This window comes from Diuraphis noxia, unplaced genomic scaffold (assembly GCF_037042655.1).
Source record: "Diuraphis noxia isolate RWA-SAM2 unplaced genomic scaffold, SU_Dnox_SAM2 contig0003, whole genome shotgun sequence".
In the NCBI taxonomy this organism is placed as follows: Eukaryota; Metazoa; Arthropoda; class Insecta; order Hemiptera; family Aphididae; genus Diuraphis; species Diuraphis noxia.
This window is the reverse complement of record NW_028301713.1, coordinates 18,069,137-18,084,047: the sequence shown is the minus strand read 5'-3', so window position 1 is coordinate 18,084,047 and position 14,911 is coordinate 18,069,137. Positions and strand designations below refer to the sequence as shown.

Below are 14,911 nucleotides of genomic sequence, written 5' to 3'. Positions count from 1 at the left end.
TCAAACTACAGAGACAAAGGGTGGAAAATTTGAAATCTTGTGAAGTGTGATAATTGGGAACGCTTAAATTTTGTTAAAATTTGATTTCTTAGGTGATCCCCATTTAGGTGATCGGTATATAATAATAATGTACGTAGGCTGTTATTTGGAAGTCACACGAATTTTATTTCAATATGCATTTGATATAATAATATATTAACTCGTAACTTTAATGGTCAGAAATCATATATATATGAACGGGGTTAAAAAAAAAAAATACTTAAAAATCAATATATTTCTTAAATCATATAATAATATAATTACCATTTCTATATAGTATAATATAATATTTATTATGAATTATGATTCATACATGATCAGACACACATTAAATAGCGTGCAAGGTTAGGTTATATTTACTTTATTCGATTGTAATAGCTAGCAGAATTAAATTATTTTAAATATTTTTTGCGTACAATATGTATAATTGTTGCTTGAATGTTATGCAAAAACATAGATAATCACACCACACCGACTTTTAATCGACATAAACATAGTTCTATTATAATATTCAATAGCCAATATATGTACCTACACAATTATTTATAATCAATCGATTAAAGTTCGTTAAAAAAAACGTTTTCAACTATTATAATAATTAATCGGTATCTAAAACAGGTACCTATACACTGCAATATAGTCGCTTTAATCGGTTAGGATTTAAGTTAATATTTCAAAAAAATATTTATTTTACTTCTTTAAACATATAGGTAGTAACTATCGTCTGCTGCCTTACAGTTAGCCTTTACTGAATGAGAGAAAACGGTTTTCGCGATATCCACGTAAAAAAATAAATATAATTATTTTATTATATATTTTCATCGATACAGATTCATTGTTGTAGTATCAATAACGAAAACAAATATTATTATACCCGACGCCACGAATCAGTTTTCTTAACTTTCCATATCAAAGAATAAATCTTTTTGAAGTGTTTCAGCGTCGGATACACGTTGTAAGGTGACGGAAGTGTCGGTGTTTCTTCAAAACACCTCAGCCACAGTTTTGATCTGGAAAATTTCCATTCCACGTCCGATTGACCCTGCAGCAGTTTTTCAAGTATATAATTTATAAGTTTCATAGTTATAAAAAAAAAAATAAAATATGTTTACCTCAATGACAGAGTAAGAATTGGACATCATAGCGATGAGCAGGTTCAACATAATTGTGACGTTAATCACTGAATAAGTAGCGAACATAAAAAGTGCCCAGAACCTCGTGTAAGGTTTCATTCCTGGTAGATCAAAGGTTTCGAGATCGACCTCACCAAAACCCGTCCAAAACAGAGTATGTATTGATTCGAACACACTGTAAAAATTACAATTTTATATGAAATCTACACATTGTTAATTTATGAGTTTAGAGTCAAAACTTTTGACAAAGCATGTAGGTACTAGGTAGCTACATTATCTCATTACATTTATTATCAAACATTATAATATTAAATATTGTTAACGTATTATAATAAGTAACGTATTTTAAGTTTCTAGTCTATAAACATAAATTATTTTGTTTTATATTTACATTAGAATACATTTTTTAAATGCTTGAATAAATTTTTAAAAATATTTCAAATTTCTGCTTTTACTAACTTTTTCCTAACCGGCTATATTAAATTCAGACGCTTATAGATTTCTTAACAAGTAATAACACTGTACGTAAATCATAATCGTTCAGAAAAATTGTACAGTACCTATATGACGTTAGTAAAATAATTATTTTTCAATAATCATGATATTAGTACACACATTAAGAGTAAGGTACTAAGGTTACGTATTCACCTTAATCTGTCGCGATATATGTCAATATGTCTCATCGGGACCATGAGTGAATCCGAACCCTAATAAAATTTGGGATATATAACTTTGTAGCGCAATTTTGTAAAAGAATAAAAGATACTTTAAAAAATATTCAAGTGCAGATACAGATACTTATTTTCAAAAGTATTTTATATATATTATACGTATTTGAATGCTTGGAGAAAAAAGTAATCAAGTACAAATGCAAATAACTTTGAAAAATATTTATATATACTTTCAAAATTCTTATTTTTTCTTATACGAAAATGCGTTCTACCTTGATATAATGACCTTATTATATAATCATTAGTAAACTGAATTCATTTTTGATTTAAGCACATAAAGTAAGACGAAAAAAGTATTTAGAAATATTTTTTAATTTTAAAGATACTTTCAAAATGTATTCAAATACTGAGTCCAAGTACTTTTTTTATATGTATTTAGAACACGTATTTAATTATTTTTTCACGTATGGTGCTATGTCCGGGATTATGTCTGAAGGCATAGGTAGTTCGGACACCTATTTTCCATTTGGCAGAATCTCTAATTGAGCACCTATAAATTTTTACCATGTCCGGTTGAGAACTTTAAAAGTATTTTATTTACTCAGTTATTTTACAAAACTGGAGTTGATACTATAAATTTAACATAATAATCAACTTTAGTTATGTTCAATATTATACAGCGCAATTAATTCATGAAAAAACCAAGTGAAATTGGTATTAATTTTGTCATGACGATGGATGACTTGCTTGTTAAAAATAAGAGGAATTAAAATATAAAACTCCAGTTCAAACCGTATAACATAAGTTATCTGTTTGTAATCGTAACCTGTAAAAATCGTTTTGATTACACACTCGTGGATTTGTGATGAATAATCATAGTTATTATAGAATTGTTCACGAATTATTTTTTATTTGTTTTGGCATACCATCATAAACCCCTAAAAAGTTGTAAGTGTATACGTTATATACACAGCTCATGAGAAAATTATTAATGTTGCACATCGTAAATACTACCACACAACATATTTTTGTTATTTATCTCATGAAATTAAATCCTATGACAATTTTATTTATTTTTCTCGACTGAGTACATCAAATACCTAGAATATAATATACAGATATATATATATATATTGCTTGTATTTTTTTTAACGTATTTCAAATTATGATTTATTTATTTTTTTGACCTCATAGATAAATATTATTGTTGGTGAATTTAATTTTAAAATAGATTCTATAAATATAATAACAGCTACTGTCAAGTTCACTCAATCATAATATGTATTTATGTATATTTAAGTTATCTGAGTGGATATATACACTATAATAAATTAAAGTCCCATCACATTTACTAAAGGAAAATTCTATCGTGCTCTTCAGCAATAATATTTCTGTGGTACCTTAAGACAACATTTTGTTTGGGAGTATTACATTTTTAACAATGTTAAAAATAGACTCTCGACATGATATAATTACTATAAATTCAGAGAGAAAAGGGAATATTTTGTTTGACAATTATTAACATAATTACTACGTAGTTATTGTTTTTAATGTATAGATAATAATTAGTAATTAATAAGGTCATTTATCATAATATTCTTGCATATAAACTGCTATAACCTGCAGCCGTCTTGGTAAACGTAAACATAACGTTCGACCTTGTTCTAAAAAAAGGCGTAATTTTATATCAAACTAATTGCGTTATTAAAATGAAACGGTTCTAATCAACAATTATCAAAGCGAAATTGGGGTTGACGTTATATCTGGCATCATATTGATTATCGGCGTAGTAGCTATGTATGAATAATGCCTGAAATCGACGATTAATCATTTTTTGAAAGTTTGCTAAATAGTTCGATGTGCAATTATCAATTATCATTGATTACAATATGAGTAGATAATTGCAATATAAAGAATGGATGTGGGTAAACTCAACTGTTTTTATATAATAACCGATTTGACAAGAGTCCGTTTAATATACCATAAACGTGTATATATTACTTTATTATAGTTAAAACCTTTAACTTGAATTTTGAACTGATCACAGGCAATATCAAAATCAAAAAACGCTCAACATCTCTAAAATTATAGTTTACCGCTAAAAGCCATTTATTAGTTGAATCATATAAACAGTTTGAGAAATCATTTGGGCCGTATCAAAACTTATAAGTATTAACTATCAACTCCGTAATGTTTCAATAATCAAAAGTGATTATACGGAAAAATCTATAACAGTACCTACTATGGAAATAAATATTAGTAAGTCGCGTTGTTGAACATCATATGACCTAATGTATTTTATCTTTTATCATTATTATTATTATTATTTTTTTTTTTTGTTAAATTTTACGATTTATAAACCTACATTTTATTTTAAACACAAATATTTTTACTTTTAATGTTGACGTTATTTTGATTTTTGATTATATATATTATAAACTTATCTGAAAAAACCAATACCACATATTCTTGTTTCTATATTATTATATTATTGGTCAATAGGCTAATAATTATTGCTTTACAATTTTATTTGTTCTATTAATTGTATTGTGCACTTTATAATTGTGTTTGGTTATATTAATAGTAAAAATCACCATTAAATCATGTTTAAATTTATGTTCTAGAATATTCAATTTTATTTTGTGGAGATATACCTATTACCTATAATCCACCCTAATGAATTTTCGTCTGACACCAGTAAACTGTATTTAATATGTATTTTCTATTTAATTACTCACTTTCCAAAATTCTTCCATTTCGAGCACGACTCGCCTGATCCGGCTTCTATTAAACTGTAACATTTTTTCCGTTCCAGATCAGCAAAATACCACATTAACTGATTGAGTCCACACGCGAATGAAAATAACACCAAGCTGTAAATACTGAAGAACTTGAGTATATCGATCAGGATGCGTTTCAACGACAGTTGTAACGGTCCTAAATGTGAACTTATTGAACACATATGGATCAGCTTTAAAGCGCTGTAAACAAAACATAATACGAATGTTAGATAAGTCAATTTCGAATGAAAATATATTTGTCTTAAGATGAAAATTCGGTTTTGCTAAATAATTTTTAAGTCACTAGTAAACATACAGTAATATTAACAATTTCGAAGAAGTTCGAATGCGGAATGGTCGAGAGATTAACACCACACGCACCTAATATACCATATACATATATAGGAGAAACCCTACGATTAGACCTCTAATCAAATATCAACATATCATCAACTTCTTGTAATAGAAAACATATTTTTACAACTAAATATTATAAGCACTAATTTAAATCTAAAATAACATGTATGTAATTATTAGGTACGATGTGAATTCATTAGAACTAGGTAATGGCCATACCGACTAGATGCGAAATCGTACGTTTATTTAATTAATCCAAATGCGTTATTGTGAGAGAATGAAAAACTAATCGTATTTGTTGACGGCAATATTAATAAGATTTCGTGTTAAATATTGTCTACGGATTCACGGAGAAATCTGTGGCGCTGAAAAACAAATGAAAATTATTCTCACCTCAGTATGTTGGCGGCGGCGAACAGGGCGTCGGCCAGGAGTTGCGGGTCGAAGGTTTCCCATTTCTCCCTTGGAATAAACGCCGAAGACGGATCGTCCAATATTTGTGAGTTTTCGGTCACGTAAGCGTAAACTCGAAGAGCTATCACCGTCATGTATATCTTGTTCCTGGCAAATTCCACGTAATTCCACGCATTGTGCGCCAGATATCTCTTCAGGCCTTCCCTGCGCACGTCCAGTATCTCTTGCCAGATGTATCCTGTAGCAGCAATTATATGTGTATGAAACCCCATCGCCCAAGTCATCGACTATCCATTACAAAAACAACGACAAACAGAATCGTCGGGATGACAATATTATCGTTAATATTATTGTTTCCTATTTTACAGGTTGACTCACCACCAAACATGCTCACCACTTTTTTCTTTAATAATGCAGTCAAAATCTCATTTTTGGAATCATTAAATATACTGGAAGACCATATTTTTAAATTCTTGATATTTTTTGTACCACTTAAGGAATGTCCTGTGGCGATATACCCTTTTGTAGTTTTGTTTTTCAAATGAGACCCCCCCCCCACATATTTACTGTAAATCATTTAGCCGATAATATTTTTGAAAATTTGTATGTATTGAAATCAAAATTCTTATGAATAGCTTATAGGTTATTTAACTTTGTTTTCTAAGGATAAAAGGTCCATGGATTTAGGCTTATAAAATAAGTGGTCTATGATGATGTATTTGAAAATATTAGTCATTAATATTAATCTATCAACAAAAATAATTTATAAAAAGACATAAGTATCATAAATACTAATTATTGCAATAGTACTTGTATTTTGTTTTTTTTGTAAAACGATTTTTAAGGACTATTATCCTTAGTACAAACAATAATAATTATTAATAATTAAGAAACTACTCATTCGAATTTTTAATAAGGTGCATCAAAATTTAAAAAAAAATTAAATTATCTACTAAATAATTTACAGTAAAAAAGAAGGTTCTCATTTAAAAAACGGAAGTTTGTATCACCACAAGACACTTCTTGAGGAGTAATACAAAAATCTCAAAAATTTGAAAATATAATTGTCTTTGAGTATATTTGAAAATTCCAAAAATTAGAATTTGAATAAATTCATTATTAAAAGAAAAAACGAGTGTGAGCATGCTCGGTTAATCGCCCTGTATATGTATAATCGCGGACCAAGTAATATACAAAAACTATCATATTGTAAGTTGCTGACGTCTATACCAGGGTTGGCCAACTTGAATATGTCTCCATGAGCCACATATTATGGATAAATACAATGATATATATCAAGAACCAAAATCGGGCAAAATGTTTATAAATACATTTTATAATTTTTTCGTTAATAAGTAAATATTGGTTTTTTTCTAATAATAAGACGCGAGCAACTAGTCGCCCACCCCTGGTCTACACAACACTCATGAAGTGTCAATGTGTCATTCGAATATTATTGTGAACAAGAATATTATAATATTATCTTTTGCCACTTTTTCAGAACTCAGTATAGGACATCCAAGTAGGTACTTCAATCGTATTGAATTGATGAGGTTTGGTTACAATTATCATTTCTGTCTTGCTGAAAAGCTTCATTGGCTGCAAGCCTCAGCAGTTACATAACAATATGATATATTAGGTAATGAATGAAAAACTTTAAAATATTTAAAAATATAAAATACTTTTAACTTTTATCAAGTTTCTTGGAAAAAAATTAGATAAATGGCCCGAATAAATTGTCGTCTGTATTGTCAAACAAACGATAATATAAAGTACCTACTTCAATTGTTTTCACGAGTAGATATGTCCATCCCACCAATATAATATATTATAGCATCGACTCCACATGCAGTGCAGGTCAAAATCGGTGGAATCGATATAATAGTTTGTTTTAGATAATATGTCTGCAGTATAAAACTATCGGATCGATTTCCACACAAAAATGTCTGATGGAATTGACGCATATACGATTTCAAGTCCGCGATCATTTTGTTTAAATCAAAAGCATTGTTCGCAAATCATTTTGTTTTGTCTCAAAAATAATTTCTTAGGAGGGGAGGGAGAAAGAATGCATCCCACCATTATATAGTCAGTATTACCTATGTCCTATACAATTCACGTATGTTTACGGTTCGCCCGTCTTACCGATGACAAAATGTAAGATCAAGAGCTCAATGTACGACGGCCCGTTGCCGCGTTGACGGAGTTGTCGCAATTGCAGACTTTTGTTCATAGACTCGGACCCGAAGAGCTCTATAAATTGCGTTTCGGCCCTCTGCGACACCAGTACCAATAGACCTATGGACAAAAAATTCAATATGTAGATATATTTGTATTTTGTTTTTATTTTTTTTTTTGCTAAGAGAATACTAAATAAAATTTAATGTAAATTGAAAATTTACAAATTATTTACTTAAAATACTCTACTGACAAACCGCCTCCGCAGCACAGAATCGTTTTTCGTATGCGATGATATTATATCGTTGAATTCAAATTTTATACCACCCTTATTACCTTGACCCACTTGTAACCTATAACTGTACAGCAGAGCGACATTCACCTACCAGCTTTTTCGAAATGCGTTCACGTTTTTTCTTCCTGGTTATTAAACACCATCATTGAATAGTTATTTAGTACTAGTGGAGAAAAAATTTTAAAAACTATAATACACATTATAAATGTATATTGCAATTTCTGATCATATAATAATACTTACCTATAGGTCCATGTCCCCAGCACCCCTCTTTTCGAATTTCGGGTCCAAACCCGGGGCGATCGTTTGTGCTTCGTTAGTGCTCGTTTGTGCACTTTATCCCGTCGTTAGTGCTTTATCCCTTCCAAAGTTATCCGCATTTCTTACAGGGGGGTGCTGGGGACATGCTGCACCCCTCATTTTGAATTTCGGGTCCAAACAAATTTTATTCGTTTGTGCTTCGTTAGTGCTCGTTAGTGCATTTTACCCCGTAGTTAGTGCTTTATCCCTTCCAAAGTTATACGTATTTTTTACAGGGGGGTACTGGGGATGTACTAATCCGAGTCCAACCCCCAGACCTTTGTCTGAATCTCTTCAATACACTGAGGTAAAAATGATCCCTGGATGATTTTCAGTTAAAACTTGATTTTTGAATTAAATACTTAAATCCTAGTTTTATGTTTTTGCAATTATCACGTAAAAAAAATGTTTTATTACAATTTTAGATTTATGCTAATTTCCGTCAATCTTCTTATAGGATCATACCTATTATAATTGTTTCCACTTGTACGCGTCACCTTATTAAATACCTAAGGTTACATTATTTAATATTTCCATTGTTCCTATCCACTAAATTGAATGATCTTAAAATAAATTACCATTAATTTTTTTTTTTATATATATATTTATAAACTGTATTTATGAGTCATTGTTATAAATAATTTGTATTAATCATTCAAATACATTATAATAATTCATTATTGTTAGAAATCATATTTGTTTAGAACTTTTGAGAAAAATAACTCAAAAAAATTATTTGTAATAAAAAACTAACACTAAAAATTAACCTGTGAATAATTATCGTATCTCAAACCGTTGATCTGTGAAAATAATAATTTTAGTAAATATTAAACAACTTAAATTATAACTCGATTTCCTCAGATCAATTCGAACTATTTCATTACTATGTAATTAGTTATTTTAACTAGGTAGGTAGTTGCAAATTCAATTTATAAGTAGTATTTATTATAACTCCAATAAGACTTCTTTTCCCATCATACGCCATCACCTATGAAGGATTATTTATACAATACAAAAAAAAATATATATATATATATTCTTCTTTGTGCATTTGTGAAATTAATTTTTAATAGTTTATAAGCTATAACTTAGATCAAGTATCTAAAGGTTATGTATTTTTCTGTAAAGTATTTCAAATATTAGGTAGGCACACAAATACTTTTCAAAAACTTGTTGGGTATTAATAAAATATTTACAGACACAACTATTTAAACAACGACTTTGTATATTTATCTGTTTCTGTTGAGTTTTAATATTGATAAAATAAACATATTCTTTTTTAAGTATTTAATTCAAAAATCAAGTTTTAACTGAAAATCATCCAGGGATCATTTTTACCTCAGTGTATTGAAGAGATTCAGACAAAGGTCTGGGGGCTGGACTCGGATTAGTACATCCCCAGTACCCCCCTGTAAAAAATACGTATAACTTTGGAAGGGATAAAGCACCAACGACGGGGTAAAATGCACTAACGAGCACTAACGAAGCACAAACGAATAAAATTTGTTTGGACCCGAAATTCAAAATGAGGGGTGCAGCATGTCCCCAGCACCCCCCTGTAAGAAATGCGGATAACTTTGGAAATTCGAAATGAGGGGGTGCTGGGGACATGGACCTCTTACCTATTGGTTATTTGTTACAATTAAGTATAATAAATATTATTATTTTAATATGAATGCGCAAATAGTGATTCAGAAAAAATACGATAGACTGCGAATTAAACATATTTATATATTTTTTAGAGTAATAGTACATAGACATTTTCCTAAATATTGTACATTATCATACGTTGGTACAATATAGTACAATGTTAATAAGTGAATCATTTTCAACAAAATTTTACTGCGCATGAAATAGTGTATTCCATACTTGGCGCCGATAGGTCATTTAATTATGATGCACACAATTACTAAGATCAATATTTATTACAGTATATAAGCCACTGCACAAATTCCCCTCTCAAACAAAAAAAAAAAAATTATAATATCGTAGAACTTAATTTTGTTCAATTTTATAGGTATTTGATATCACTATTCTGTCTTCGAACGTTCTAGAATTTTCGTGCGTCACCCACGTGCGCAACAATTGTATCTATATAATCTATATAGGTACGTAAATCATCTTCTCGCGTGGATATTATTAGTCATGACTTATGTACATAATTTTTTTTTTTCTTAAATAGCAAAGTAGTCTTAGAAAGGTAGGAAATGTAAAAAAAAATGTGCATATAATCTTTCCTCGTTATATAAGTATATTACTTCCTTTATAGATATACCATATACATAAAAAAATATGTCAGTTATCTTCAACCGTTGGGTCACAACCAAAACTTTTAATTTTAATAGTTAAAAAAATATACATGTTCTTCAATAAATCGTAAAAAGCAAATCAAATAAACAATATTATCGCAATAAATTAATTTAAAATAATGTAAATATATTTATAAACGTACAAAGAAAGAATATGAAACATAATGGCGGGTCACGAAATATTATGCATAGAAAATAAAATGGGTTATGGCTTGCAAGTCCAATAAGGTTGTAAACTATCAAACTAGGTATAATTAATTACACAGAGGTAAACGAATTCACAATGTTTATTGTTCTGTCGTTATGTAGAAACGGTTTGTCAATAAATATTGTACGATATAATAGTAGCTATTTGTGTTCTGAAAAATTGAAGTTTACATAATATTTTACTGTTATGATACGACCTACATATTTGTTGAACACGATATTAGATGCACAGTTTTCGTTACATGAGCAACAACGGGGTGAGGTAATATAAATCCATTAAAAAAGTATTAATGTAATCATTTTTATTTCGCCCAATATTGATTTTTGTTATAAAATATATAAAAGTGTTGTCTATTTTTGATAGTTGCTCTCAATTTATTAGTTAAAAATATAAACATAACATATAATAATATAATATTTAAATAGAAGATATTTATAGGATGGGTAATAATAATAATTACAAAAATCATTTTAAAAAATGAGAATTTATTATTAAAAATATTTATAAACCAGTCACAAAAAAATAACATATACGTCATAGGACAATAATATAATACGATATGATAAACAGGTCGTTCACCCGGTTTGTTCCAATAATATTATAATGAATTACCTGTAAAAAGGTGCCTATGCAGATGCAAAGAGGAACAACGTGTACATTATTTAACCAAGAAAATTAGCACTTAAGAACTAAGAAGACGATACATAGAAATTTTGTTGCCTTTGTAGTAAGTATATGCAAAATAACAAAGTTTATGTTTATTTTTTGTTATTTTGTGCACTTGCAGTAAGACAGACAATAAATGGTCGTGCACCACATCCTCTTAAATGTCTACATTATAGGTACTCGTATTTTAGTCATTTATAATAACTGTAAAACCGTTTTTCTTAAGTAACTATATAATATACATATGAAATTGTATGTACTAATACTTTCAGTTCATAGTATTATACATAGACATGTGATAGGATTTTTAAATATAAACGAAATGTTTTATATTCCTAAATCATTGAATACTGAACTAATAGTCAATTTTTGATTTAAAGGTTATTCATGAGTTTAGATAAGACTATTAGAGTGGAGTGACATGATGGTAGCTGAGATAGTACAAAAGACTTTTTCACAGCATTTCTTCGATCGTCAAAACGTCAAATACTTAAAAGAAAAAACTATGACTTTAGGAATCAATAACTGATATAATATATAAATAATGGTAAAAGAAAAACCATAATGTAGTGTTCAAGAGTTAAAATATAGATTTTAATAGTAAAACCTAAAATATTATTACCTACGATGAAAAATAGTTATGAATTTGATAAGTACAGTGTGTTAAAATCTATAGTATTTTAAAAAGTATTTCAAAATGCATTCTATACGACTGCAAATATTGCGATTGAAAACATAGAGGACTTATCGCTTACGAAAAAATTTATCAGAATTGTTAGAAAAAAAAAAGAAAAATGTCAAACAATTCTAATGTGTAATATAAGTAATAAACTAATAACTAATAACTATAAGAACGAGCGTAGTAGCTACGTCGTATATTGATGTGTTATCTAAAAATTCTAAACGTTCGATATTTAAACCAGCTGGTGATAGCTTTTAATATCGTTGTACGCATATATGTCACGATGCTTTTAAAACATTTACTTACCTAAGTATGAAAGATAGGAAGATGAATGGATTAAAAATTTCATAAATGGTCTTTCCATTACTTTTCCAATTTGAGCACCGGGCGCGTATAGGTACACAAGACAGTAGAATGGGAAAAAGTAGACGATTTTGATGATTTCAATTATTTGCTTGAAAAGTCGTAGACGACGAAATCCTGGAAGACCTTCGTACCAGACGGTCGCCAAAAGTTGTTGTATGTACGGATGTGCTACAAACTGTAAGACACATCAAACAATTTGCTATAAATACCTATACCTACCTAGCTTATTTTCAAAGCTAGTAATAATATGTTATCTTCAAAATAGTATCAATAAAAATATTATAGGTTAGGTAAACATAATACGTATAAAAGAACTCATTAAATATCAAATGGTTTTTGATGTTTATTCTAATATTACTGATCAATTTGGTATACAAACTTACGTTTTTTTGTTTATATTTTATGGCGAGTTCGACAAGTCTTAGTTTCATGGATCCTATGCTTGGTGCATTTTCTGAGTCATGCTTTAAAATCACATCTAATTCGTAGGAGCTTCGAGTTTGCCGAAGCAGGTCAACAGCGAATTGTTCACATTGTTGTCGGAGTTCCTATATGTATTTGGCACACATGAAAAGAAAATTCGTCATTATTGAAAATATTTTTAAATTATTGCAGTTATTATAATTAATGTAAGAGTTGATAAAATCAAAGTTTGATTAAATGTCAAGTTACTGTTTATGTACCTAAAATTAGGCATAATCATTTTCAGAAAGTTTTACAAGTGAGAATTTAAGATACTTGCAAGGAAAGAAAAAAATGTGGTACAGGTTAGGATGTGGTTAAAATAAATAATCTAAAACCATATAATTATAACTCCATGTATAAATTTTATATTTTTTTGTTTGACCTGTAAATAAATCGTGAAGTACATAATATGATAACTATAACTACTGATTAGGTTTGGTTTATCATCGTTTTAATCGTCACTATACTGTCAACAGATATTAATTGTAACTGCGTTATTTTTGTTAAAATTACGAAATATTTTCAATCAGATTCTCGGAAACATTTTCCGTTCAACAATGTTTGATCAATCACAATTCATAGTTAACTATACCAATAGATATTTTTATTTTATCTTGTTATATTATAAGAAAATCCATAAAATCTTAATTCATATTTTCTCTCTATATAGACGTGAATATTTATGATGATGATTTGAACTTTAGGGTTCCTAAGAGGTTTACAATTTTAGTAAGTTTTTATTCACATGAAATTTGAAATTCATTTTTTATCTTAAACTCGACGATAACCTCTGTCCTCTACAGTCTTAATTGAGAGCCATTTATGAGCATTTCAATTCTTTAGAAGTTTAGACACAATAGATAATTTAAAAAAAAAGGTGTATTAGAGCATTCTTATAAATTATAATTTGTTTAATAATCTCATAATTATTTATAACAGAAAAATAATGTGATGAGAACATGAAAATAATACGAAACTTTAAATCTAAGAACAAAAAAAATATCAGGAGATAGCCCACTGATGTGTCACAGTGTACTGTCATTAAATTTAAGTCATTATACTATGTAAAATTTAAATTCAATGGCAATAAATCATTGCATCCCTAAAATTATTTTTAAGCAATGAGCAAGCTATATTGCTAGGTATATACTTTATGATTTATTTATATTGCTGTTACTGTAATTATTTGTTTTACTATTAGTAGGAAGAATTAATTTTTGCCGGAAACATTGAATTTATTACTCATATTGTCATATTATATTATTATAATTTATAACATAATGCATGTATATCACGTATCAAATAATGATTTTTGTTAGAAACTTTTGAGTACTACCAACTTATCATAGAACTGTGTCATTAGATTTGTATTATAAAAAAAAACAATTGCATGTATTATTATTAATCTAAACGTTTTGAAAATGTCATTGGCTGATTGTGTATAATAAACACGCAATCAGCCAATGACTATATTTTATATTATCAAATAGAAAAAAATACACGTAAAAGTTTCATTTGATTATATTTTTGAATTGCGACAAAATAAATCTTCTTAGTTCAAAATGTTAAAATGTCTAGTTTTGTCAAAATTAGAACTTTAAAGATTTAAAACATTCAATTGCGCGGAAATCATAGATTTTTTGGGTTCAGTCTTTGGGTTCAAACCTATAAAATACGAACATTTTATGAATTTTTGCCTACAATATTATTTGAAAACTAATTAATTTTGACAAATGTTGTTAAGATGATGTCAGCGCAGTATTTGCTGTCTGGCCCACGCTCAACATAGACAAAACGCATCTACGCAGAATCATGTTTTTAAGCAGTCTTAGAGTAAAATCAACCATTACAAAAAAGACAAAGAATAATATTTTTGGGGGAATGACATTTCTACTACTCATCTATATATCGTACAATACACTTACAGACAAAACACACAGATTTGATTTTAAAATCAATACATCATTGATCGCTCTGCTCAGAATTAAAAAAAAAAAGAAGAAAAATAAAACGTAAGCGTCTGGCAGCGCGATAATGAAAAGTCGTCC

The 14,911-nt window shown here is 28.7% G+C and overlaps 1 protein-coding gene and 1 long non-coding RNA gene across 2 annotated transcripts in view; one reads left to right on the top strand and one right to left on the bottom strand.

The window, feature by feature from the left end:
- Nucleotides 1-4,897, top strand: part of LOC149056904 (uncharacterized) — a 50,604-nt gene extending 45,707 nt beyond the window's left edge. The window contains exon 2 of the long non-coding RNA XR_016190964.1: nucleotides 4,659-4,897. This is a non-coding gene — a long non-coding RNA (uncharacterized LOC149056904). The remainder of the gene's footprint in view (nucleotides 1-4,658) is intronic.
- Nucleotides 1-14,911, bottom strand: part of LOC107162065 (transient receptor potential-like) — a 46,164-nt gene that overhangs the window by 8,692 nt on the left and 22,561 nt on the right. Inside the window, exons 5-11 of the mRNA XM_089223634.1 lie at nucleotides 12,782-12,946; nucleotides 12,339-12,573; nucleotides 7,540-7,692; nucleotides 5,374-5,632; nucleotides 4,582-4,824; nucleotides 1,152-1,347; nucleotides 914-1,081 (exon numbers count right to left, since the gene is read on the bottom strand). Coding sequence (XP_089079760.1) covers nucleotides 914-1,081; nucleotides 1,152-1,347; nucleotides 4,582-4,824; nucleotides 5,374-5,632; nucleotides 7,540-7,692; nucleotides 12,339-12,573; nucleotides 12,782-12,946 — 1,419 coding nt within the window. The remainder of the gene's footprint in view (nucleotides 1-913; nucleotides 1,082-1,151; nucleotides 1,348-4,581; nucleotides 4,825-5,373; nucleotides 5,633-7,539; nucleotides 7,693-12,338; nucleotides 12,574-12,781; nucleotides 12,947-14,911) is intronic.